This window comes from Ascaphus truei, chromosome 12 (assembly GCF_040206685.1).
Source record: "Ascaphus truei isolate aAscTru1 chromosome 12, aAscTru1.hap1, whole genome shotgun sequence".
NCBI classification, from domain to species: domain Eukaryota; kingdom Metazoa; phylum Chordata; class Amphibia; order Anura; family Ascaphidae; genus Ascaphus; species Ascaphus truei.
The window spans coordinates 39,741,341-39,768,573 of NC_134494.1; the positions used below are offsets into that span (position 1 = coordinate 39,741,341).

The window sequence follows — 27,233 nt, forward strand, 5'->3', positions numbered from 1 at the left end:
TAGTGCAGGCAGGGGAAATGAGTGTTATTGTGCAGAGTGATACTTACAGTCACAGCTGCTGCTGCTGCTGCTGCTGTAAACTCTAATTATTGCTGTATTATACACAAGGAGGTTACACTGGTTCCTGGGCTAGGTGCAGAATCCGTCCCACTGTACCGCGGATCTCCGGTGACCCAGTCGCTGCCACACCCCCCGCCATAGTGCCACTCACACCTGTCCCTGCCTCCGCTGTCGGTAAGGGACTTACGGGTGGACCAGGGGGGCCCGGGCTACATGTGTGATTCTCATTGGTTGATGTATTAACCTATATAGGTATTTAAGCATCACACTGAGATCACATGACTAACCCCTGAAGAAGTGTCATCTGACACGAAACGCGTAGGTGACGTCATACGCAGCGACGGCACGTCCGTGACCGCTCCTCCTCTCCCCCAAGCGGCAAAATTTCAAACTTCCCTGTCTCTTCTGATTTTCTCAGCCTCCGCACGCATGCGGAGGGAGATACTATAGCCGTGCAGATTACAGATGCAGGGGCTTTGTGCATCTGTTCAGCGCGGCTCAGCCCGCCTCAGCGACGCTGATTTTACTATGTCCTAGACCTTACCCTGCGACGCGGCTGCTGGCACGTGCAGCAACGTACGAACTGCACCCGTGTGAGTATGTGGGGCATGAGTTGCATGAAATGAAACTGTTGTATCAATGTGATGGAGGAATACTTTGCAGATTAATGCCATGTAGCACCCTGGGTAAACCTATATGAGCAAGGCAATAGGGTTATTTTCTCTCACTGTGCATAATATGTATGCGGAAAGGCATTAAAGCTGCAGTTCAGTCAATATCCTGCATGTGTGTTTTTTTTAATAAATCAGTTCTGTAGTAAGAAATAATACTTTTAGCATTTTCTGTTTTTAAAAAAACAACTTTGAAAGACCAATTTTCTTGTATTCTATTTTAACAACCATTTGCTAAGGCACTGCCCCTTCATGTCCTGTCACAAGCCCTGGCACACCCCTTTGTCAGCCCTGCCCTCCCTCTAGCACATGTCAGTGCAGGAGTGCTCATGAATATTCATGAGCTTCCACTGAGTGACAGAAGCAGAAGAAAAACATATGCCAGCTCTAATGATGTCACCAAATTTCGCCGATCAATACATGGAGAACGAATTGACCGGCAGCTATGCAGTTCTTTAGGTAATTAGAGATTGCCCACATGAAACTATTGAAGTAAAAAAAATAATTAAAAAAAAAAAAGACTGAACTGCAGCTTTAAGTGATGACGATTGCACTGTGCTACTGCCCTATTTCTTCAATGACATTTCCCATAATGCAGGGACGGCCAACTCCAGTCCTCAAGGGCCACCAACAGGCCAGGTTTTCAGGATATCCCTGCTTCAGCACAGGTGGTTCAATCAGGGGCTCAGTCGAAGACTGAGCCCCTGATTGAGCCACCTGTGCTGAAGCAGAGACTTCGATTGAGCCACCTGTGCTGAAGCAGGATTATCTTTAAAACCTGAACTGTTGGTGGCCCTTGAGGACTGGAGTTGGCATAATATGGTGTGACACCAGCTCATATCAGGGATACTCCTTGAGAAAGCGCCAGTGTGGGCGTGAAACGCGTGGGAGGAGGATTCTCTTTTGTTTGTGGATTTTTTTATAATTTTATGTAGTTGAATAAAAAGTTTTTAACCTGCTTTATTGCTGGCGAGTTCTGCATCGATTGGGGGCGGCAGTATCACTGATCATTTTTGTTGCTGCATATCAGGGATATACCCAATAGCAGCAATATTTTTCCCTCCACTGATAAGAACTCCCCAAGATCACATCAGAGCTGCCGACTGCTCAAGGAACCAGGTCTCAGGGGAGGTGCAATACCAAATAATATGACTCCAGCAATCTGCATTACCACTTCAATATAGAAAGTCAAACATTTGGTTTGCTCCAGTGCCTAAAGTGCATTAATACAGCAGTGTCGCCTAAAGTGCATTAATACAGCAGTGACGCCTGAAGTGCATTAATACAGCAGTGACGCCTGAAGTGCATTAATACAGCAGTGTCACCTAAAGTGCATTAATACAGCAGTGTCGCCTGAAGTGCATTAATACAGCAGTGTCGCCTGAAGTGCATTAATACAGCAGTGTCGCCTGAAGTGCATTAATACAGCAGTGTCACCTGAAGTGCATTAATACAGCAGTGTCACCTGAAGTGCATTAATACAGCAGTGACACCTGAAGTGCATTAATACAGCAGTGTCACCTGAAGTGCATTAATACAGCAGTGACGCCTGAAGTGCATTAATACAGCATTGTCACCTAAAGTGCATTAATACAGCAGTGTCACCTGAAGTGCATTAATACAGCTGTGAAACTATGGGTGCAGGGTTGTGTGCAGCATAAACTATGGGTGCAGGGTTGGGTGCAGCATAAACTATGGGTGCAGAGTTGGGTGTAGTGTACACTATGGGTGCAGAGTTGGGTGCCGCATACACTATTTGCGCAGAGTTGGGTGCAGGGCACACTATGGGTGCAGTGTTGGGTGCAGCGTACACTATGGGTGCAGATTTGGGTGCAGATTTGGGTGCAGCATAAACTATGGGTGCAGTGTACCCTATGGGTGCAGAGATGGGTGTAGAATACACTCTGGGTGCAGAATTGGGTGCAGCGTACACTATGGGTGCAGCATAAACTATGGGTGCAGAGTTGGGTGCAGCGTACACCATGGGTGCAGATTTGGGTGCAGAATAAACTATGGGTGCAGAGTTGGGTGCAGCGCACACTATGGGTGAAGAGTTGGGTGCAGTGCACACTATGGGTGCAGGGTTGGGAGCAGTGCACACTATGGGTGCAGAGTTGGGAGCAGTGTACACTATGGGTGCATCATACACTATGGGTGCAGAGTTGGGTGCAGCATACCTTATGGTTGCAGCGTACACTATGGGTGCAGAGTTGGGTGCAGCATATACAAGGGTGCAGAGTTGGGAGCAGCGTACACTATGGGTGCAGAGTTGAGTGCAGCGTACACCATGGGTGCAGAGTTGGGTGCAGCATACACTATGGGTGCAGAGTTGGGAGCAGAGTACACTATGGGTGCAGAGTTGGGAGCAGCGTACACTATGGGTGCACAGTTGGTTGCAGCATACACTCTGGGTGCAGAGTTGGGTGCAGCATACACTATGGGTGCAGAGTTGGGAGCAGCGTACACTATGGGTGCAGAGTTGGGAGCAGCGTACACTATGGGTGCAGCATAAACTATGGGTGCAGAGTTGGGAGCAGCGTACACTATGGGTGCACAGTTGGGTGCAGCATACACTATGGGTGCAGAGTTGGGAGCAGCGTACACTATGGGTGCAGCATACACTATGGGTGCAGAGTTGGGAGCAGCGTACACTATAGGTGCACAGTTGGGTGCAGCATACACTCTGGGTGCAGCATACACTCTGGGTGCAGAGTTGGATGCAGTGTACCCTATGGGTGCAGAGTACAGTGATACAGAAGATGGTATAGTGCAGTAACAGGAATGATAATAAAGCACATGCACAATATGCAGTAAATGCCGAATAAAAGGGGTGCTCACCAGCTCGGGTCTCATGGCGGCTCCAGTTCAAGCTCTGCTTTTGCTACAGTGGACACATCCTCTCCCAGCGTCCTGCTTAACCTCTCTCAAGGTCTCCCTGCCCACAAACATACAGCACAGGCACCACCTCCTTACCTTCCTCTCCCAGTGTGTCACGGGTCATTCCATGATACGGGACAGGAGTGTGAGGCCTATCCCTGCTGTAACTCATATAATGTGGGTATCCTGCCCCGAGCATGTCCTGATCTTTAAAACAATATATATATTTTAGTGTTAAAAATCCTGATTTACTTATTTCTAGTGTCAGAGGGCACCATGTTAACCTTTGCACTGCACTGGGCTCTGAGGAGAGATCCATTTTAACCTTCCGGACACGTAATATTTAAAACGCTTATGTTTTGCGAACACAGCGTCACATTTAAGAAATAACAGCGTTGGCGTGGGAAAGAAGAACTACTGTATACTCAGCACATTAAAAAAAATCCATGGGCCTGTCCCTGCAGCAACCACAAGCAACCACAAGGGAGTCGGGGCCAAGCTGGGGCCTAACAGGGGTTAGTGCAGGAGCCACAGACACCTGCACACACAACCTACCCCTTCCTTGTCCCACCTCCGACTGACGTGGTCCATGAAGCGCGCCAAATGAGGCTGCTGGTTGCTGTAGTTCCCCTGCAAGCTTTCTCCAACCGGGCCGCTGCTATCTCCCTCGACTGCGCATGCGCGCATACTGAACATGGCGGCGCCCTGCACACGGGAGCCGCCGCGGATCTCCGGTGACCCAGTCGCCGCTACACCCCCCCCCCCCCCCCCCAGTGCCACTCACACCTGTCCCTGCCTCCGCAGTCGGTAAGGGAATTACGGGGGGACCAGGGGGGCCCGGGCTACATGTGTGATTCTCATTGGTTGATGTATTAACCTATATAGGTATTTAAGCATCACACTGAGATCACATGACTTTCCCCTGAAGAAGTGTCATCTGACACGAAACGCGTCGGTGACGTCATACGCAGCGACGGCACGTCCGTGACGACGGACTCCAGCGCTGCCGCCCTGAGACACCACGAGGAAGCCATCAGGAGGTTTTGGAGTACTAAGGTCTGTTTTAACATCTTGGCAGTCTTGGACTTTTTCTCCCTTACTTACCAACCAGGGAGTACTCCTGGCGTGAGCTTTGGGCGTTTACACCCGCTCCTCAGTGTGTGTCACGGGGTTCCCTATGTGGTCTATATCTTAATGTAGTGTTATGTAACCTTCATTTTGATACAATTTTTGTGTTATATATGTTATATTTTATAAAGATTTATGTACTAATTTCGACTTTTTTGGTTTTCTTTCCATGTGCTCCTATTTTTGTGTTGTACATGTGGAAGTTGTAACCCGGTTATTTTCCCATGTTGTGCTTGATCCCACCCAACCTTTCTTCTGATTTTTGTGTCCCCTTCACCCTAAACATTCAATCAAAATACAACTTTCAAAGTATGTATGTATTGTATGTCTTTATTTATATAGCGCCAAAAGTGTACTCAGCGCTTCACAAAGAATACAGTACAGGGAATTAAAATGATACAATAAGTGCAGCAAAATCAGACAATAGGAAAGGAAATCCCTGCCCCGAAGAGCTTACAATCTAAGAACAAATCAAAGTAACAAAAAAACGCATTTAAAAGGCATAAAGTGGTCAGAGGGGGGAGGGAGGGTGAGGGAGGGGGTGAGGAGGATGCAGTAAGTGTTATCTAATACTCAACAACTGATTTATTTAAAAGTCAGGGTTGTGAATAACATGCTTCTTTAAGGCAGGGGAGCACAATCTTTTCCCCCTGTGACCCCTGCTGGCTGTCCCCCTCACTTCGCGCGCCCCCTCCTTACTGTGGCTCTGACGTTTTGGCATCATGATGTCACGTTGCCATGGCAACATGACGCCACATGACCCCGCGGCGTCCTTTGACATCACGTTGCCATGGCGACGCATCACCAGAAGACATCTGAGCCACGGTAAGAGAAAGTTACAGAGGCCTTCACCGCTTCCCCGGCATTTCATTTAAATACATTCGGGAAGCGCGCGGGATCTCTGTAACCCCCGCGACCCCCTACCCCCCCCCCCCCCCCGGTTTGCGCACACCTGCTTTAAGGCAGGGACGCGCAAACGTCCATGGCTGCGCCCCCCTGCCTGATCTGCTCCTGGTTGACGCCCCCCACCCCCCCTTACCGTGAATGCGGATTCAAATGACGCCGCAGGGTCATGTGACGGCATGAAACGTGACCCGCGGCTTCATTTGACGCTGTTGCCATGGAGATGCGTGGACGCGAGGCCTGGTAAGTGAATTTACAGAGGCCTCACGCTGAATAGCGCGGGGCCTCTGTAACCGCCGCGCCCCAGTGTGCGCACCCCTGCGTTAAGGGATGAAATAGTAACATGTTATAACCGTGGGGTGAAGATGAAACAACGTAACAATGAATCAGTGAAGAGAATAGAAAAAAAGCAGCACACTGCCAGGGACCCAAGGGGTTAAAAATAAATAAGAAAAAAAGAGGGGATGGGGGAGCACCGGTGGAAGGCTGGTATAAAACCTAAATTGGTTGTATAATGCTCTATTACAAAGTGGAGGGTTTTGTAGGTGTAAAATAATTTTTAACACTCACACGGCCTTGTGCGAATGCTGTCGCATCAAGGTATCTTTTGGACTCCCTTTTCTTTTTTCTTTCTTTTTTCGTCTCCTTTCTGTCTTCTGAATTCTTTCGCCGCCTTGCGTCTGCGTTCTTCTTCTCCTGCTTCTTTGATATTTGTCTCACCACGGCCAAGTGTGAGTGCACACTTGGATATGGTATCTTTTTTTGTTGCTCCTTCTGTGGTCCCAGCTGAGAGAGGTCCACTGGTGCAGAACGTGAGTCCTCACCCCCCCCAATGGGTAAAAAAGTTCTGAGCCCGAAAAATTCAAGGCCAAGGTCTTTATTAAATGAACAATACAACAACAAAGCACAGCTAACTCCGCTCGTGAGTTACTCTGTGGAAGGTTAAAAAGCCAGTCTATAGGGAATCGAGCAGGGCTTGTGGTACTGCAGCTGAACTCCCTCCGCGTCCGGATGTAGCGCTGCACGTCCGCTTGTCCCGCTCCCGACGGTGGCTTGATAGGATCAAAATTACTGGGGGATTTTGAGCTACGCGTTTCGCCCTATGGGCTTCCTCAGGCTCCGTAGTTAGAATGGTCTGGGCTCGCTGCTCCTGCTTTATATAGTGCGGCCGGCCATTCTACTACACCCCCTAATTAAGTTTGTTATGAACTTTGAAATCGGAATCAGCTGTTCTAAACTGATCATGTATAAGGTATAACAACATTCCGTTCTGCTTCACTGTGCATGCAACCAACATAAATTGAGGACCGTAACTTTGTATTAGGTGAGGGGATTTTGTGCACATAATGGTGGTCTTCTTCATTTTGAACCTTACAATTTCTAAGTACTGTCAGTAATTGGCTATTAAAACTTACACTAAACATTGGAGACTTAAACATATATTGGATCTAGGGAGTGCCCCCTTCATCTCTCTAACCCTTACTATTATAAACAACTAATAGGCTAAGGGTAGATAATAAAATAATTAAAATTGTTAAATTAGCAATCATGTGAGCAATTGCTAATTAATGCATGGTGTGAAAGTGCTAACCACTCTATCACCAAAAATGATGTAATACTAATTATTAAAACAATAATCATATACATATCTATACATAGAATTTTTAAAAACATTTTTAACTTTCTTAATCAAAGATTTCTTGTTAAATCATATAGGTCAATTTTATACATATGGTGCTTAAAAATACATTAGTACTTTCTAATAAAAAAGTTTCTCATAAAAGATGCCAATCTTAGGTGTAAATTGAGCATTGATTATTGCTATAAATATGGACTCATCTCCTTAAAGATGCTGTGTAGGATGAAGCAGATCTATAAAGAAAAGCAAACAAGCATTCAGTCCCATATATAATATATAGCTTCAACTATAACAAAGACCTCCTAGTATAAGGTCTAGGGGGATGAGGGAAACCTGGGAAGGGCAAGGTAGGGGGGATGGGGGGGGGGGGAGAAGGGGCCGGCAGGCGAGGTGGGGGATGGAACGGGGAGGTCTAGGGAATTATGGAGGAAGGATGTGGGTATTTTGATCTTTATGGCGTTGCTTGGACATAATGGATACTCAGTAAAAAGCTCCCAAGTCTATGTCTATATTTAGACCCTTGGGGGCTAAAGTCTGTAATCTGTATATCCAAAAGGTTTCACGTTGTCCAAGTTTAATGAGTTGATCTCCACCCCTCCAATGTGCCTCCACCTTCTCTATTCCCTTGTAGGTAAGACCCTCTGGGTTCCCTCCGTGGGACATACTGAAGTGTCTGGAGACACTATGGGTCATAACCTGCTTGCGTATATTGCCCACATGTTCCAACACGCGGACCCTCAAGGGTCTAGATGTACGGCCCACGTATTGGAGGCCACACGGACACGCAAGCAGGTATACCACATATTCCGTCCGACATGTGATGAGGTGTTTGATTTTAAAATTTTCGTTCGTGGTATGTGAGGTAAACTCTGTCCTATCTCCTTTTATTGCCTGTTTGCAGGCTTTGCAACTAAAGCAGCCAAAAAAAACTACTGGAGGGGGTAGCCAATGTTGGATCCTTTGCTCTTTTTCCCTCCTAAATACACTAGGTGCTAATTTGGCTTTGATTGTGGGTGCTCTTTTAAAAATCACCCTTGGTACAGATGGAATGTGTTCTTTTAAAATAGGATCCAGAGGGATACCTTGCCTACCACCAAGGTTGCTATATCACCCTTATACTATACTTACCATCCCCCTAGGTAGCGCCCGGGTTTTTTGTTCTCTATCCGGCTAAAAATAAATGAATTTATTCAACACATGAACATCACCCAAGGGGGTTGTGCCAACCTCCTACGTGTTTCGGCGTCCGAATTCTATTCTCTTCACTGCATTTCTATATCTGCGGCTGGACACGCCAATATGGACCCGTGGAGGCTCAGGAGTGGGCAAGAAAGAGTTTATTCTACATATGATTGTTTGAAGAGTTTGCTTTATTCCAGTAGAAAATCCGGTTTCTCTCCAAGGAGTTAACTTCAAGTGGATTCAGTTTCACCTTGTTGGTTCACAACACGAGATACTTTATTATCATCTGACTGGTTATTTACTCAATATACAGGACTATAGCCACTCCAGAGTCTGAATTATTCTATTATTGATACAGGATGGTATATATTCCGGACGCATTGGGGCACCTGCTTTACTATATTTACAATGAACCAGACCCGCTCAGACACAAGTTTAGCTGAGTTTAGTACATAACAAACCAGCCACAGGCTTTTCAAATGCATTGTGTTTTATTGGAGAGCGGCAAATACTGTATATTACATTTATAAAAACAAGTGAAATATTACTGTCTAGAAGCCATTGTTATAGTTTAATGTGAACATAAAAATGCAGAATGTTTAAACAGCAGAACTTGGTGGAATTCCACATAATTAAGAAAACGCTTTTATACACAAAGTGACTTATTGATTTAACAGAAGCACATACTGTGAGAATGTAACGAGGGAACGGAAATGACGGCTGCTAAAGGATGTTAGCCGCACACGTTATAATCATCGCCCCCCCGCCCTCCCCCCACCCCCACCCCCACCCCCACCCCTGCTCTGCGTATTACAAAGTGATATTACAAGTCAGTGAAAAATAAAATGTTTTACTGGGAAAAGTGACAGAATAATATTAAAGTTCTAGAGAAGGGGGGAGGGGGGGCAGCTCCAGTCCTCAAGGGCCCCCAACAAGTCAGGTGTTCAGGATATCCCTGCTTCAGCACAGGTGGTGCAGTCATGGACTGAGCCACTGATTGAGCCACCTGTGCTGAAGCAGCGATATCTTGAAAACCTGAACTGTTGGTGGACCTTGAGGACTGGAGTTGAGCCTCCCCTGTTCTAAAAGTATTGGTTATATATATTTAGAAAAAAATAAGATTTAGCAGGAAATGATACAGCAATTAATGAATTCTGATTGATTAATGGACCATTAATATAAGGTTCCTCGCCAGCCTGTTTCAATTTACCCACACATGCCTGGTGAGGTTAAAACGCTCATGTTCCAACAGCGTGTAGTATGTTGCTAGTATGTTAGTTTTTATACATACATGTGCAGACTCTCACATTGGTGCATGAACAGTTACCCCTGTCTGCAAAAGTCTAACAAAGCCATGTGATCACATCGTTAACCCCTTCCGTGCCAACGCATGGCAAAGCGGTTCAATGGTTCAACGCCCTTGTGAAGCAAAGTGTAACATTCTGTGAAACATATACATATAAAATGATTATTATTTCTCACACGATGTGGGTCGCTGTCAGTGCAGAACACACGCCATTTATGTCAGTTTTCTCATTTATGCTCATTCTAATTTACGCAGCAAACAGATATTAGGCTCCTGTCATATAATAAAAGCATTATTTTTGTTGAAGTAAATATTGGGGGGGGTTTTCCACATGGTGCCACAAAGCTCATTGAATCAGTGGTGTAAATTGTGGTCGGCTGTGTGGGTTTCGCTGTAACGTGGGCGCCTTTTTCTCAGGACGTTAGTTCCGGTCGTGAAAACTGTATTCAAGACAAAATTCGACATCCGGAACCCTCAAAGTCGTGGAACTTTTCACAGTTAGAGCCGAGCCCGCTGACGAAACAGTGCAAGGCACCATCTCCTCGCTGAACTGCGCTGTAAGAGAAAAGCCCGGGGGGTTACAGCAGAGCCGCGTGCAAACAGCTCATATCAATTCTTCAACAGGCAGCACAAAGGTCAAGCACTAAAAAGTTATCTCTACAGGACATAGTTCAGTTCAAGTCATTTCACTGACTTCTATATGTTGTGTGTTTATATACACACACACACACACACACACAATATATATATATATATATCTATTGTATAATAATAATAATAATAATATATACACATATACATACAATACACATACACACATATATACTGTATACACATACATACATACAGAGACACACACACTCACACACACACACATATATACACACACACACATATACAATATATCTATTGTATAATAATAATAATATATACACATATACATACAATACACACATATATATACTGTATACACATACATACATACAGAGACACAAACACATACATATACTGTATATACACACACACAATATATATATTGCATAATAATAATATATACACATATACATACAATACACAGACATACATACAGACATACATACATACATACATACACACACACAGTCAGAGCACTCGCCCAAAAACTTAGAAGTAGTACAGGAACTCCAAACTCAAAATAAGTGAATTTTAATAGCACTGAGCTATTAAAATTCCCCTTTTTTGAGTTTGGAGTTTCTGTCCTTCCTTTTTCTTTGTACACACACACACACACACACACACACACACACACACACACACACACACACACACACACACACACACACACACACACACACACACACACACACACACACCTCGAACGAAGGGACCCCTTTTGTATTTCATCATATCTTATATATTTCTCGCTCAATCCCCCATCCAAATATGCACAATTGTAGGTCCATTGTGTAGATTAACACTATAGAAGTCGCACAATGTAGACAATCAGATGATGTTAACTAAATTGATGTCAGTAAGTACCAGATACGCTGCGGGAGGAGCATGTTCATTAAACGAGAAATAGCCGTTTTTCCTTCATAGCTCGTAAATGTGTTAAACGCTAACCTGAAACACTAAGATTACTATAAAGTTCAAAGTATGGTTCAAAATCCCCTCCTGCTGGAACACGCACGGCAGCCGAGAACGCAGCTGTCTGATTGTATAATGGATAACGCGCTGATCCAGCGTCTCCCGCTCCTGAGCGATACGTTGTTTTATGAATGAGTTTGTCAGTCCGCCTGGCGGCCGCCCTTTATCAGGAAACATTTGATGGAAGCCGTTTGGACCATAATTCCTGCTCTCTCTTAAGCACTTTCTAACGTGCTTATAATATTCGCTAAACACCACTGTGTGTGTGTGTGCGCGTGTGTGCATAGTTACACACACACAGACACACACACACACACAAACTATTGTCCATGTAAATAAACCAAGTAGCTGTACTGTATGTCAGTGTTATAAGACCTGTCCCAGTATACTTCAGCATCTGTCCGTCCACATAACATAGCTGATAAAAGTGCTACCTTTCAATGCTTTCTCAGTGGACATTCCCTCGTAGATCATGAGAAATTTGCAGCATTCCCTATTTTCTGCGGACATGTGAAACTGCTGTAGACGCAGCGTTATCTGCTTGTCCTTTGGGGCAATGATTCTCCATTGACAACTGAAGAGAAAAACAAAGACCCTGTTTCAAACACATTCTTTAGCGCGGCGCAACAGGGGCGGCCAAATCCAGTCCTCAAGGGCCACCAACAGGTCAGGTTTTCAGTGCATCCCTTCTTCAGCACAGGTGGCTCAATCAGTCCCTGCTTCAGCACAGGTGGCTCAATCAGTGGCTCAGTCGTTGGCTGAATCACCTGTGCTGAAGCAGGGATATCCTGAAAACCGGACCTGTTGGTGGGCCTTGAGGACTGGAGTTGGCCGCCCCTGCTTTAGAATATATGAAAGGACGGGCTGCTAATATTTATTGTGTGATATTTTACATTAAATAATGTTTCTGCCCAATGCCAAAACATCCGAGCCCAGCACCTTTTTTAAATAAATGGGGCATAATCTTCTCCAGCAGTGGGAAGCAGGTTCACTGCATACTGTTGAAGTGCACAAGGCTTTTACTTACACAAAACCTCCAGCAGAAATCATGTCATTGTAACAATGCTCCTGTGAAAGCAGTCTGCAAGCAGCTTAGAGAGGAGCTGAAATACTCCCAAACAAGGGAAAGATGGCTCACCGCATGCTGACTAAATGGCTATAAACATTCTTAAAGCAGCAGAATGTTGGGTTTTTTTTGGTAATAGGTTTGAAGCTGGGGGTGCCTGGAGCAGAACCGCGCTCATTTCTGCTCCGCGGACCCCCCCGCTCCCCGAGATACTGATCTCCGTAGGGGGTGCCGGTAGCAGCTCCGCGGGTTTAAAGCTCCTAGTCACGCCGGCCAATAGGAAGCCGCAAGGGATGACATCACAGCTTCCTATTGGCCCGCGAGATGAGGGAGCTTTAAATCCGCTATTAAAGCTAGCCCAGCCAGAGCTGCTCCCCGGCGCCCCCTACGGAGGTCTATCTCGGGGAGCGGGGGGTCCCCGGAGCTGAAATGAACGCGGTTCAGCTTCAGACACTCACGCTTCAATCCTGTAATGAAAAATAAGGATGGTAGGACTGCTGCTTTAAAGCACCTGGAATGTGTGTGTGTGTGATCTATGCCCTGCGCTGACAGCCGAGAAATAAGTCAGTACAAGCCCATCATTAAAAAGCAGCCGTCCGAGCTGCCTTATTTTTTTGTTTCGTTTTTATGGAGTTGAGAACCCCTGTTCTAAGAGAAAACAGCCTTAAGTTAAAGAAAAAGCTGGAGAACTTCAAATCAGGACTGACCGAGCCTGTCCCATCTGGAACCAGGCGGACAACTTTTCTGAAGCAAACTCACCCACTCCGCGTTCCCTCTATAAACGCAGGGGAACGCGAGTCCAGAGGTCGGGCTCAGCTCTTATAATATGCCGTTATGTCCAAGATACGGACGTTCTATTCCAATGGGGGTGCGGGAAATGGCGGCGCTGGACTGATGCAGCTCTTCTGGCCTATCCAGATATCACAAAGCAGGTGCTGCTTGGGTGTTTCTCCGCACTTACCTGAAGCCTTCGGGGTAGATTTGGCCTTTTGTATCCAACCTAATTTCTCCTGGCGACTGCATCAGTACCACGTCCTCGCAACCAGATGCAAAATAAATGTTGGCCGCAGGCCAGGAGCTGTTGGAAGCCGCATCCTCTGCGTTTGCAAAGACAATCGGATTATGAACCAGAAAAGCATTGGGTATTTGTACAAGAGAACTTCTAGACATATGTCTGTCTGTCTGTATTCATATAGAGCCAGCGCGTCACAGCAGTAATACACGGGACAATAATATAATATATAATGGAAATAACCACTTCGGACACATACTGTAAGTAACATTTAGGAAAACCTTAATAGATCCAAATGTGTATTGGACCATACCCCATCCTGATGTATACTCCACCCCCACAATGAGTAGCCACTATACCTCTTGTTTCAACATTGCCCCTTATTCCTGTAGATATGGGGCGGCCGACTCCAGTGCTCCAGCGCTTCCAACAGGTCGGGGGGGGGGTGGATGTTAGGGGGTGTTACATAGCATTGAGTTTGGAGCTGTGTATTTAATGAATACCATTACATGGCATTGTACCGTACTCTATTCAACCACATGCCGATCGGTGCAATTTGCTATTCCCAAGGTCATGTACCTTGCTTAAAGATATTGTCATTTGCCTTGGTGACTTTCTCTTCGTCATTTGGTCTAATAAGTGACGTCAGATCCTCAACAAGGTCAGATTCTTTGTGTCCTTCAAAAACAAAACGTAAAAATAAAACATTTAACATGGACTTACTGACAGTAACAATACGGCGTGGGACTTACTGACAGTAACAATACGGCGTGGGACTTACTGACACAGTAACAATACGGCGTGGGACATACTGACAGTAACAATACGGCGTGGGACTTACTGACAGTAACAATACGGTGTGGGACTTACTGACACAGTAACAATACGGTGTGGGACTTACTGACAGTAAGAATACGGTGTGGGACTTACTGACACAGTAACAATACGTGTGGGACTTACTGACACAGTAACAATATGGTGTGGGACATACTGACAGTAACAATACGGTGTGGGACTTACTGACACAGTAACAATACGGCGTGGGACTTACTGACACAGTAACAATATGGTGTGGGACTTACTGACACAGTAACAATACGGCGTGGGACATACTGACACAGTAACAATATGGTGTGGGACTTACTGACACAGTAACAATACGGCGTGGGACATACTGACACAGTAACAATATGGCGAGGGACTTACTGACACAGTAACAATACGGCGTGTGACTTACTGACACAGTAACAATACGGCGTGGGACTTACTGACACAGTAACAATACGGCATGGGACTTACTGACACAGTAACAATACGGCGTGTGACTTACTGACACAGTAACAATACGGCGTGGGACTTACTGACACAGTAACAATACGGTGTGGGACTTACTGACAGTAACAATACGGCGTAGGACTTACTGACAGTAACAATACGGTGTGGGACTTACTGACAGTAATGATATGATGTGGGACTTACTGACACAGTAATGATACGGTGTGAGACATACTGACAGTAACAATACGGCGTGGGACTTACTGACACAGTAACAATACGGCGTGGGACTTACTGACAGTAACAATATGGTGTGGGACTTACTGACACAGTAACAATATGGTGTGGGACTTACTGACACAGTAACAATACGGCGTGTGACTTACTGACACAGTAACAATACGGCGTGGGACTTACTGACAGTAACAATACGGTGTGGGACTTACTGACACAGTAACAATATGGCGTGGGACTTATTGACAGTAACAATACGGCGTGGGACTTACTGACACAGTAACAATACGTGTTGGACTTACTGACACAGTAACAATACGTGTGGGACTTACTGACACAGTAATAATACGGTGTGGGACTTACTGACACAGTAACAATACGTGTGGGACTTTCTGACTTCTATTTCGTGAGTAGGATTCCATTTTTAGACCCTCCGGAAGTGATCCTCTGTCAGTGTTTTATTTTATTTTATCGATTGTTATCACATCAATATTTTTTCATTAAATGTATCAGTTTTTATTGTAGCTATTTTGTTTTGTGTTATATGTTGTTAGTGTTTCTCTGTTTTGATCTAATCAGTTTTCCAGTGTTGCACTATGATCTGTCTTTTTTGTCCCCACATGGTTTGAATCATCAAGCAAGTTCAACTTGGATTTCATTTTGGACTGTGATTGCTGGACTATCAGTGTATAATCATCCAGGTGATATTAGTTCTATTTAGACGCCGTTATTGTGTTTTTTGTAATCCCTGCTCCGAAGAGCTTACAATCTAATTGGTAGGTAGAAAGAACATACAGAGACAGTAGGAGGGCGTTCTGGAAAGTGCGTCTGCAGGGGGCCAAGGTTTATGTACTGTATGGGGTGTTAATTATCAGCCACGGTGCTACTCATATGCTTCCTTAAGCAAGTGTGTTTTAAGGTGGATCTTAAAGGTGGGTAGAGAGGGTGCTAGTCAGAACATATATTATGGATATTACTGAGTTTTAAAGCATCCTTTGATTTCTATAGCAGGCTTTAGCGCACACTTTCCTGTTTGGGATAATTTGTTGCCAATATTCCCAGCAGTTTGAGCTGCAAACTGTAACAATAATGATACCTTAGTCATATAAGAATACATTGTAGCTGCTGAGTTACATTGACTGAAGGATTGATTGAAACTGAAAGGCGGCCATTTGTGAACCCTGGGAAGCAGGATCTTTGATCGATCACGGGAGAAGAAAATCGATTAGCATCTTAGGTAATTCATTTTCAATAAAGGTAATCAAAGGCTGCATATATTAAATGTAACCAGGTCCCCCAGGTTTCCCGTTTTGCCCCCTTACCTCCGCTAACGCGAGGGATGGGCAGAAAGGTTGAACAGGACGAGGGCATTGCCGGAGCTCCGTGGGGAGCGAGCGCTCAGGGCGCCGCCATATTGCTTTTGCGCGCGCATGCGCAGTGAGTCGTGCATGCGCAGTTAGGTGCTGGGAGTTGCGGCGGCCATTACACAGTCGCGCATGCGCAGTACTCAAGAGGCAGCCACTATCCACACAAGGCTCTGCGGGGACTACAAGCCCCACAATGCACAGGGGCAGTTGCTCAGGTGCAGGGAACCAGCCAATAGGGCTGCAGTGATCCCCTGCTCCAAGAGATTGATACATTTTGCACACTGGGGGACCACGTTAGTCGGAGCTGGGACAAGGAAGGGGTAGGTTGTATGTGCAGGTGTCTGTGGCACCTGCACTAGGCCAGGTACCCCCTATTAGGCCCCAGCTAGGCCCCGACTCTTAGTTTGTGGCTGCTATATGGACAGGCCCCATAGTCAGGGACACTGCCCCGCTTGGCATTCCTAGTGTCAGGGACACAGCAGAAGCTACACAGCATTTGCAGCCTGTGGCCTGGGACCAGACCACCACGAAAAGGCACAGAGCCTCTCTTCATGGTGGGACACTCCAACCGGATACCACAGCACGCGGAGCCGGACTCATCGCGGACAACGCCATCGTCACGGACAACGCCATCGCCGGATCAGCGGATCCTGTCTTCCTTTCTGTCAGCGTGCCCGGGTGCTGGAGCACCCGGCAGGTACCTCATCTCACCAAAGTGCACCAACTATACACAGGCTAGTGGGGCAGCGCTGCCACACACATTTGGGTGGGTGGGTGGTTGGTTCTGTGGACAGTGGGACTGCACGGTGCCCCCGTAGCACCTCAGTACATTGGGATAACCCCGCAGGGGTATGGACACGGTGTTGGGAAGACACGGTGAGGGGTTGTAGCCCTGTGAGGCCTAGGGTTGTAGTAGTAATATCATTGTTTATCATTGAATATATGCTCACAGTAAAGTGCTATTGTTTTATTGCATCAGTGTGTGTTGTACATATATGGTCCGGCACGGGGTTATCCCGCATAGTTAGGATCCCGCGCAGGTGGAGGCGCTGTCACTTATCGAATCAGGTACACCCCAGGCTCCCAGCGGCAGAGGTTCAGGTCTCCTGCGAGCCACAGGTAACGCATACACACACCGTGGTCGCCTTATCTCCCAGGGGGTGGGGGGAAGTGCGCTACATAACATTTAAAAAAGTATATATTTTTAAGTGCCAGGCGGGCTGCCTCTAATTGTATCTCAGTTACATTGCTAGCAGCGTGTGATGTATCTCATACCTGAACCATTAACAATCTGATTAATCCAGTCAATAAACACAGGCACGTTAGTGTATACACCAGGCTTGCCGTTCTCTCTGCAGCCGACGCCCCAGCTCACGATGCCAAATATGGAGTAACTCCCGGAATCTTCCAAAAGACAGACCAATGGGCCCCCGGGCTCTCCCTGGGGAGAAGGGGGAGAAAGGGGAGAGAGAGAGGACAAAGGGGAGAGAGAGAGGACAAAGGGGAGAGAGAGGGGACAAAGGGGAGAGAGAGGGGACAAAGGGGAGGGAGAGGGGACAAAGGGGAGAGAGAGGGGACAAAGGGGAGAGAGAGGGGACAAAGGGGAGGGAGAGGGAACAAAGGGGAGAGAGAGGGCAAAGGGGAGAGAGAGGGCAAAGGGAGAGAGAGAGGACAAAGGGGAGAGAGAGGGCAAAGGGGAGAGAGAGGGCAAAGGGAGAGAGAGAGGACAAAGGGGAGAGAGAGAGGGGACAAAGGGGAGAGAGAGGGGACAAAGGGGAGAGAGAGGGGACAAAGGGGAGAGAGAGAGAGAGAGAGAGAGAGAGAGAGGAGAGAAAGGGGAGATGGGTGATTTTGGAATGTGTTCCTGTTTCATTCAACAAGACTGGGTTTCCTTCGCCGAGGCGTGGACACGCCTTGCTGCGACACGCCTTGCTGCGACACGCCTTGCTGCGAAACGCCTTGTTGTACAAATGCTGGCGCATGATGGCGGGGTATTAGGATATTCTGCATTATGAGCGAGAGGAATAACATTTGCTACATCCTGACTCTCACATCCACCACCTACCAACCTACCTACCAACCTACTTACCGGAGACTCTCACAGCCGCCACCTACCTACCTACGCCTCTCGCATCCACAACCTACCTACCAACCGCCTCTCACAGCTGCCACGAGTCTACCTACCTACGCCTCTCACATCCACCCCCCACCTACTGCCTCTCACAGCCGCCACCTACCTACCAACCTACCGCCTCTCACACCCGCCACCTATCTACCTACGGGAGACTCTCACATCCACCCCCCACCTACTGCCTCTCACAGCCGCCACCTACCTACCAACGTACCGCATGTCACACCCGCCACCTATCTACCTATGGGAGACTCTCACATCCACCACCTACCAACCTACCTACCAACCTACTTACCGGAGACTCTCACAGCCGCCACCTACCTACCTACGCCTCTCGCATCCACAACCTACCTACCAACCGCCTCTCACAGCTGCCACCAGTCTACCTACCTACGCCTCTCACATCCACCCCCACCTACTGCCTCTCACAGCCGCCACCTACCTACCAACCTACCGCATCTCACACCCGCCACCTATCTACCTACGGGAGACTCTCACATCCACCACCTACCTACCTACCGCCTCTCACATCACCTTGATAAAGAGCTAACGCTTAAAACATGTAGGTGGAGGCTTTTGTTTTGCCTGTGTATGCTGTATGTATCCATGCTGCTAATAAATTAGCTCTGTTTTTCCCTTTGGGAACGCTCTCCCTGCTTTTTTGATCATTTCTACCTGCTGGATAGTAGTGCTTTGTCTTTTTTGGTTCCTGTTTCTGCATTTGAATTAAGACATCAGCACACCTGTACCCGAGGACGTGGAGGACGTTAATCATCACCCAGGATGCTGCACTACATGTGCCTCCTTGAGAATTATATCTCTTCTACCATTCATCACACTATATTATTTCATATATGTGTCTGGACACTTTATTGTGTATATACCTTACTGCAGTGCCTTGCGGGATACTACCAGCTGATTGGTTTCATAGGAGATTACCTCTTCTATTGATACCTTAAGGGTACTCCAGCTAAAGGATTCTAATTATCTTTATTGCATATACTTGCTCACGCTGAGCATTGCACAATTTGTTTATCAAATACCTACCGCCTCTCAGAGCCGCCACCTACCTACCAACCTACCGCCTCTCACACCTACCACCTATCTACCTACCGGATACTCTCACATCCACCACCTACCTACCAACCGCCTCTCACATCCACTACCTACCAACCGCCTCACAGCCGCCACCTACCTACCGCCTCTCACAGCCGCCTCCTACCTACCAACCGCCTCTCACAGCCGCCACATACCTACCGGAGACTCACATCCACCACCTCCCTACCTACCAACCTACCGGAGACTCTCACAGCCGCCACCAGTCTAAGTTCTTTCATAACTAAAGCGGTCTCACATTTTAATCTGGTCTGTAACTGTTACATACGCCTATAATATATATTATCCTTAACTGTGCATGCAATGTCTTGTATATAATGTATACCCTGTTCACTTATGTAACTATGTATTTGTAACCATGTATTATTTGTCTTAACTCTGTGCCCAGGATGAGAACGAGAGGTAACTCTCAGTGTATTACTTCCTGGTAAAACATTTTATAAATAATAAATAAATAGTGGCCTTAGGTAAGGGGCAAACTGGACAACTGCCCGGAGCCCCACACTGTAGGGGTCCCCATATTTTGCAAATGTTTTATATATGGGTTTTAACTACCACCTAACAACATATTTTCTAACTACGTTTTGTTTTGTGTTCCCAGGTGCACCCGTAGCCCCAAAATAACCTGGGGAAGTAGTGATGTTTTGAGTGCGGGGAAAGCACTTTTTTATATATTGACTTCGTGGAGATGTAAGGGACCCCTATATATTCCCCTGGCACCTACAGTATCGATCTGAAATAAATATTAATTACACTGAATGTATGATTCGGGGGCATAGCTATAGCCCACGCAGCCCAAGCAAACCTGCCTGGCGCTCTTGGGGGCTCGCTCGGCAAACGCCGATCACGCATGCACAAAATGTTGCCCGGGGCCCCAGCAGGTTTAGTTACGCCGCTGGTATGATGCGACTTTCATTATCGCTTCATCGACAGGTCAGAGTGACATTTAAATCAGAAACGCCCGACTTGCTTATAGGTGATCAAATTCAAACCTCTAAGGGGCCCCCAATAACTCTCTTGCCCTTAGCCCAAGACCCCTACAGCTACCCCGTATTCCTGTCTGTCTGTAACATGTGGTTTGCTGGTTTGCAGTAAGTGAAGCAGGGAGGCAGGAGAGGCTGGCCGGGGCTTTTATACTACGGGGGGGGGGGGGTAATGTGGTGGGTATTATAGAAGCACAGTTAATCGTCAGCTTTGCGGGGTCAGAGTATGAGCTTTACAATCCGAGCGGAAAACCCGGGAAGCTGGATAAATGACATTATAAAAACGAGATTGAAAGAACCTGCAAACTTTTACAAAAAGAGTAAAAAAAATTGAAAAGCTCAAATACATAAAATCCAAAATAGACAAAAACCTGAGCTACCACTCACCTCTCTCCTGATAAAGGATATGAGTTGACACTCACCTCGCTCCTGATAAAGGATATGAGTTGACACTCACCTCGCTCCTGATAAAGGATATGAGTTGACACTCACCTCTCTCCTGGTAAAGGATGTGAGCTAGCACTTACCTCGCTCTTGGTAAAGGGTATAAGCTGGCACTCACCGCTCTCCTGGTACACAGTGTGAGCTGGCACTTACCTGTCTCCTGGTAAAGGATGTGACCTGGCGCTCACCTCTCCTAGTAAAGGGTGTGAGCTGGCACTCACCTCTCTCCCAGTATAGAGTATGTGTTGGCACTCACCCCTCCTGATAAAGGGTCTGAGCTGGCACTCACCTCTCCTGATAAAGGGTGTGAGCTTGCACTCACCTCTCCTGGTAAAGGATGTGAGCTGGCACTCACCTCTCTCCCAGTACAGAGTGTGAGCTGGCACTCACCTCTCCTGATAAAGGGTGTGAGTGGGCACTCACCTCTCCTGATAAAGGGTGTGAGCTGGCACTCACCTCTCTCCCAGTACAGAGTATGAGCTGGCACTCACCACTCCTGATAAAGGGTGTGAGCTGGCACTCACCTCTCCTGATAAAGGGTGTGAGCTGGCACTCACCTCTCCCAGTACAGAGTATGAGCTGGCACTCACCTATATCCTGATAAAGGGTGTGAGCTGGCACTCACCTCTCTCATGATAAAGGGTATAAGCTGGCACTCACCTCTCTCCTGATAAAGGGTGTGAGCTGGCACTCACCTCTCTCCTAGTATAGATTGTGAGCTGGCACTCACCTCTCCTGATAAAGGGTGTGAGCTGGGACTCACCTCTCCTGATAAAGGATGTGAGCTGGCACTCACCTCTCCTGATAAAGGGTGTGAGCTGGCACTCACCTCTCCTGATAAAGGGTGTGAGCTGGCACTCACCTCTCCTGATAAAGGGTGTGAGCTGGCACTCACCTCTCTCCTGATAAAGGGTGTGAGCTGGCACTCACCTCTCCTGATAAAGGGTGTGAGCTGGCACTCACCTCTCTCCTGATAAAGGGTATGAGCTGGCACTCACCTCCCTCCTGATAAAGGGTGTGAGCTGGCACTCACCTCTCTCCTAGAATAGATTGTGAGCTGGCACTCACCTCTCTCCTGATAAAGGGTGTGAGCTGGCACTCACCTCTCCTGATAAAGGGTGTGAGCTGGCACTCACCTCTCTCCTGATAAAGGGTATGAGCTGGCACTCACCACTCCTGATAAAGGGTGTGAGCTGGCACTCACCTCTCTCCTAGAATAGATTGTGAGCTGGCACTCACCTCTCCTGATAAAGGGTGTGAGCTGGCACTCACCTCTCCTGATAAAGGGTGTGAGCTGGCACTCACCTCTCTCCTGATAAAGGGTGTGAGCTGGCACTCACCCCTCCTGATAGAGGGTGTGAGCTTGGTGTCCCGGCGCTTCTTCCTTGGGGTTTGGCTTAAATTTAGCTCGGATTCAGCAGTTTGTTGCAAAGTTTGGCTCAAACTCCTAAACAGACTTCAAGGTTGGGATTTTGAACCCACGCTCCTGCACTAAAGCAGAAATCCTCCCTAAATAACATTGCTGTTTAAACAAAGAATTTGAACGGGGGCCGGTCCTGAGCTGAGCGCAATATTTTTAGTTCATGAGATACTTCATTTTGTTACTGGTGTTACTTCGTGGCCGTCTAAATCTAGAGACCCTAATGGGTGAGAATGATGGGTTCTGGGTTCTGGGTTCCGTATCAGAAAATATGGAATAGGAAAATGGTAACATTAAAAGCGCCAGCCGGTGCATATCACAGTTATTTGGCATTTTACTTTAATTACTTCAGGGGTTTTTTTTTTCCATCCAATGCTATGTTTTTAAATATTAAGCGTCCGGGAGATTAAAATGAAGCTTTCCCCAGAGCCCAGTGACGTTTAAAAAGTTATCACAGTAACCTCAGAAGGTAGAGATTAAAAAAAAACCTGTTTGCTAGTGTTAAACACTATTTTTTTAAAGGACAGGACATGCTCAAGATATGAACACTATAGGAGTTGCACTGATATAGACGTCAGTGGTGATTCCCCTGTAATGTCTCAGTTTGAGAGTAGTAGTTTAATGCATTTCTACCCGGGGTGCTCCACTCCAGCCCCCCAAGATCCCTGCCCCCCCAGCCTCCCCCCCCCCAAAAAAATAGGTCAGGTTTGAAGAATATCCAAGCTTCTGAACAGGTGGATCAATCAGTGTCTTCAGTCAAAGACTGGGCCTCTGATTGAGCCACCAGTGCTGAAGCAGGGATATCCTTAAAACCTGACCTGTTGGGGGGTCTTGAGGACTGGAGTTCAGCACCCCTGGACTGTACTAAAGCGCTTCCTCTGTGCGATTGAGACTTCAGCGAGGTGCCGGTGGAAGATGTCCACATTCTCAATCAGAGCTTGTTCCAATGAGGTTGTGGGCATCTCGCTGCCACTGACAGAGCAGAAAAGACTTTACCGTGCAGGAATCCTTGGCTTGTCCTGTAGGAAACCCAGCACAGAACATCCTATCTGTGATCCCACCAGGATGGTCTGCATAGTGAGCTCGGCAAGCATCCGCAACCAGAACTGGGACCTCAAGCTGCTGCAGCTTGGTAGACTTCTCCTCTCCTGCTGTAAATGACAGAGATTACTCATCACTTTTTCAAATGACCTTCAACAGGAAACTGCAAGGTCATCAGGTCATACTATCATGACTTTCAATCATCTGGGCCAGTAACTCAGGAACTTGGAAGCCCACGGGGCTAAAAAGCATAGGGTCCAGGTCATGGGGACTTCTCGGTACAAAGAATAGGTGGGATTGCTGCAGACCACCCACAAATTAAACAATGTATCAATATTCTCGGTTTATTAAAGCTGCAGTTCATGCAATATCCTGCATGTGTGTTTTTTTTTAATAAATCAGTTCTGTAGTAAGAAAAAATACTTTTAACATCTTCTGTTTTAAAAAAAACAACTTCGAAAGAACAATTTTCTTGTATTCTATTTTAACAAGCATGCTTGTTCCTATAGCAACGATTTACATTCCCCATATTTAAAGATGTCGCCAAACTTTGCTGATCAATAGACGGAAAACGAATTGACCGGCAGCTATGCAGTTTTTTAGGTAAGTAGAGATTGCCCACATGAAACTATTGAAGTAAAAAAAAAAACTACAAAAAAAACGGGAGCCTGAACTGCAGCTTTAAATCAAGCAAATCAAGCAATACGCTACGTGTGTTTTTTTTAAATAAATCAGTTCTGTAGCATTAGATAATAATCACTACCTTTTTTATTTTAACATTCAACTCCATGCCATTTTTAATGTGTCTTAATATACTGACAATCCTTTGATTTCTATAGCCGGCTTTAGCCCACCTCCCCAGTAGATCTTTATAACACTTTCCTGTTTGGGATAATTGTTGCCAATATTCCCAGCAGTTTGAGCTGCAAACTGTAACAATAGATAATGTTACCGTAGTAATATAAGAATACATTGTAGCTGCTGAGTTACACTGACTGAAGGATTGATTGAAACTGAAAGGCGGCCATTTAGTGAACCCGGGGAAGTAGGATTTTGCTGATCAATCACAGAGAACGAATTGATCGGCATCATAGGTCATTCGTTTTCGATAAAGGTAATCAAAGGCTGCATATATTAAAAGAAACAGAAAGATGTGTTCTTAAGTTGCCTGGATTGCCTCTTTAAAGTAAACATCTTTTATTCTAATACAAAATGAATTTACTGTATATTATATTTTTTTACTGGCTCCTCTGTATTTTTTTAATAGAAGAAAAGGAGAGAATTTAAACTGTGAAAGCTCCAATCTGAAAGCCCCCTACCTCCGCCTCAGAGCTATCACAATGGATAGAGTAAGGGCCTAAGGCTCCCAGTCTGATCACAAGAGATCAGAGATTTATTGTAAGGAAACTTCTGGAACCGTTTCCTTACCAGGGAAGTAATAAATGTTTGAACAAAATGTTTTAAATACTGTAATCATGCGTGTCCGAGTTATATTTACAAGAGGCATCAATACGTATATTGAACCCATGAGACATGTCATTCGTTCATTAGTCCTAGGCTGCAGATCATACCTTCCCCAGGAATACCCCATCCAGTGACAATACACAGGCTGGAAGGCTCCGTCTCGCGGCTTCTCTCTGGGAGACATATGGGCCGTATGTAGCTGTTGAATTGGAAGGGTTCTGTGAGTTGAATCAGAGCAATGTCATAGTCCATTGTGACCCTGTTGAATTCTGGGTGTATAACAATCTGACACACTGGACGTTTCTAAAATATAAAACAAGGGAAGACTTCAGGACTCATCCGCAGTGATATCACAGTTTAATAACCGGTACCCACAAAAAGATATCAAACCCCTGCACTGCTGCACATACAGAGCATTTAGGGCTTCATCTACTAAGCAATGCTATTCCATAAAACAAACACACACAATCCCTGCAAACTCTAACCCCAACAGCCACAACACAATACCATATATATTTGTGTGACAAAATGTGTGCAACAGACAAAACTTCGCAGTGCTGCATCCAATATGACAAAAAATATAGAGTTAAATACGTATCTATCTGTCTTCTCATACGCAATGGTCATTTAGTTGTAAGTCTGCAGCCACGTCACGACCAGTCTGCAGCCACGCCACGGCGTGACCAGTGTGCAGTCACGTCACGACCAGTCTGCAGCCACGTCACGACCAGTCTGCAGCCACGTCACGACCAGTCTGCAGGCACGTCACGACCAGTCTGCAGGCACGACACGGCGTGACCAGTCTGCAGCCACGACACGGCGTGACCAGTCTGCAGCCACGTCACGACCAGTCTGCAGACAGTCACGACCAGTCTGCAGGCACGTCACGACCAGTCTGCAGACAGTCACGACCAGTCTGCAGGCACGTCACGACCAGTCTGCAGCCACGTCACGGCGTGACCAGTCTGCAGCCACGTCACGGCGTGACCAGTCTGCAGCCACGTCACGACCAGTCTGCAGCCACGTCACGACCAGTCTGCAGCCACATCACGGCATGAACAGTATGCAGCCACATCACGGCATGACCAGTCTGGGTGAGGGGCGCAGTGCCACGTATTACCCCAAAGATGGATTCCCTGACAGACGTGTGGGGTGCGGCCTTGTAGTCACAATATCAACCACGGAATGAAGGACGACGTGAAAAGGAACATGGGGAATAATGAATTCTTCCCACCTGATTGTGTTCGGAAGCAGTGAGGTCGTGTAACCCAGCAACCACAAGCCATAAATCCCGGGACTCTGCTCTAAAGGTAAAGGAAAAAAACATCATTCACCGTAAAACCGCTGCCAGGGCGACCGAAACCCGGGGAGCTCAATACCAGTCCTCAGGACCCCCCAACAGGTCAGGCTTAAACGATATCCAAGCTTCAGCACAGGTGAAAGGCTGAAGCAAGGACTGATTGAGACATCTGTGCTGAAACTGGGCATACCCTGAAAACCTGACCTGTTGTGGGGTCTTAAGGACTGGAGTTGAGCCCTCTGGGGCTGGTTTCAATGTATCTAAGGCAATGGTCTGAGCCAATGAAAGCGACTCGTTACTGAAAGGGCTTCTGGGAGTACGTATTGAAACGAGCATGATGCTTGTTCAGTGTCGCCACCCTGATGTATAATCCTCCCACGGACGCAGCTCCCTCCCCGTGACCTCGCCACCTACCGATCAACGACGCAGGAGGCAGCCGTGAGAACCCAGCCTTCCGCGACGATGGATCCGTCACACGCATGTTCAGCTGCAAACTGCAGGCTCACGTGCCACGGCCACGAATAAGGCATGGCCTCCTCTCCTCCCACTATCCTGGTGGATATAAACCTGGGAGGGATTGGAGACGCCCCACAGCGGGTGTCTGGGGAGACAGAATTAGAGAGGGATATACTGCTGTATCCAAGTGGTGCAGAGTATCTTGGGCAAAATAAACCCTGCTTAGGCAGTGGCGGATTTTCCATTAGGTCGGGGCGGCAAAATTTTGGGGCGGCAAAAATGTCCGCCCCCATATACTTTTGCCGCACTCTCGGGCCTGATGGGAAGTCTCTTAGCGGTTGCGGTCGCATCCATTCCTGCCGCCCCCCTTCCTCCTTGTGAACCGCAGAGTCATAGGACGCCGGGCACGTCCCCAACGTGACATCACACGGTGTCTTGTTGCCATGGTAACGCGACGTCGCAGCGTCAAATGGCATCGCGTTACCATGGCAACGCGATGCCGTGCGAAGTCGCGTCGGTGACGTCCCCGGCG

General features: G+C 46.9%; 2 protein-coding genes across 4 annotated transcripts in view; both read right to left on the reverse strand.

Moving 5' to 3' along the window:
• Window positions 1–4,338, reverse strand: part of LOC142464153 (NADH-cytochrome b5 reductase 2-like) — a 40,984-nt gene extending 36,646 nt beyond the window's left edge. The window contains exon 1 of one of the 2 annotated variants that reach the window (XM_075567403.1): window positions 3,570–3,708. In XM_075567403.1, the coding sequence (XP_075423518.1) occupies window positions 3,570–3,584 (15 nt within the window). In that variant the 5' untranslated portion in view covers window positions 3,585–3,708. Of the gene's footprint in view, window positions 1–3,569; window positions 3,709–4,163 lie in introns of those variants that run through there. The other variant, XM_075567402.1, reaches the window with a different exon arrangement.
• A 5,751-nt stretch (window positions 4,339–10,089) lies between these two features.
• OVCH2 (ovochymase 2) overlaps window positions 10,090–27,233 on the reverse strand; it is a 44,973-nt gene continuing 27,829 nt past the window's right edge. Inside the window, exons 16-24 of one of the 2 annotated variants that reach the window (XM_075567405.1) lie at window positions 26,660–26,846; window positions 26,180–26,249; window positions 25,053–25,248; window positions 23,437–23,588; window positions 17,622–17,787; window positions 14,050–14,148; window positions 13,420–13,555; window positions 11,827–11,966; window positions 10,090–10,321 (exon numbers count right to left, since the gene is read on the reverse strand). In XM_075567405.1, coding sequence (XP_075423520.1) covers window positions 10,188–10,321; window positions 11,827–11,966; window positions 13,420–13,555; window positions 14,050–14,148; window positions 17,622–17,787; window positions 23,437–23,588; window positions 25,053–25,248; window positions 26,180–26,249; window positions 26,660–26,846 — 1,280 coding nt within the window. In that variant the 3' untranslated portion in view covers window positions 10,090–10,187. Of the gene's footprint in view, window positions 10,322–11,826; window positions 11,967–13,419; window positions 13,556–14,049; window positions 14,149–17,621; window positions 17,788–23,436; window positions 23,592–25,052; window positions 25,249–26,179; window positions 26,250–26,659; window positions 26,847–27,233 lie in introns of both variants that reach the window. The other variant, XM_075567404.1, reaches the window with a different exon arrangement.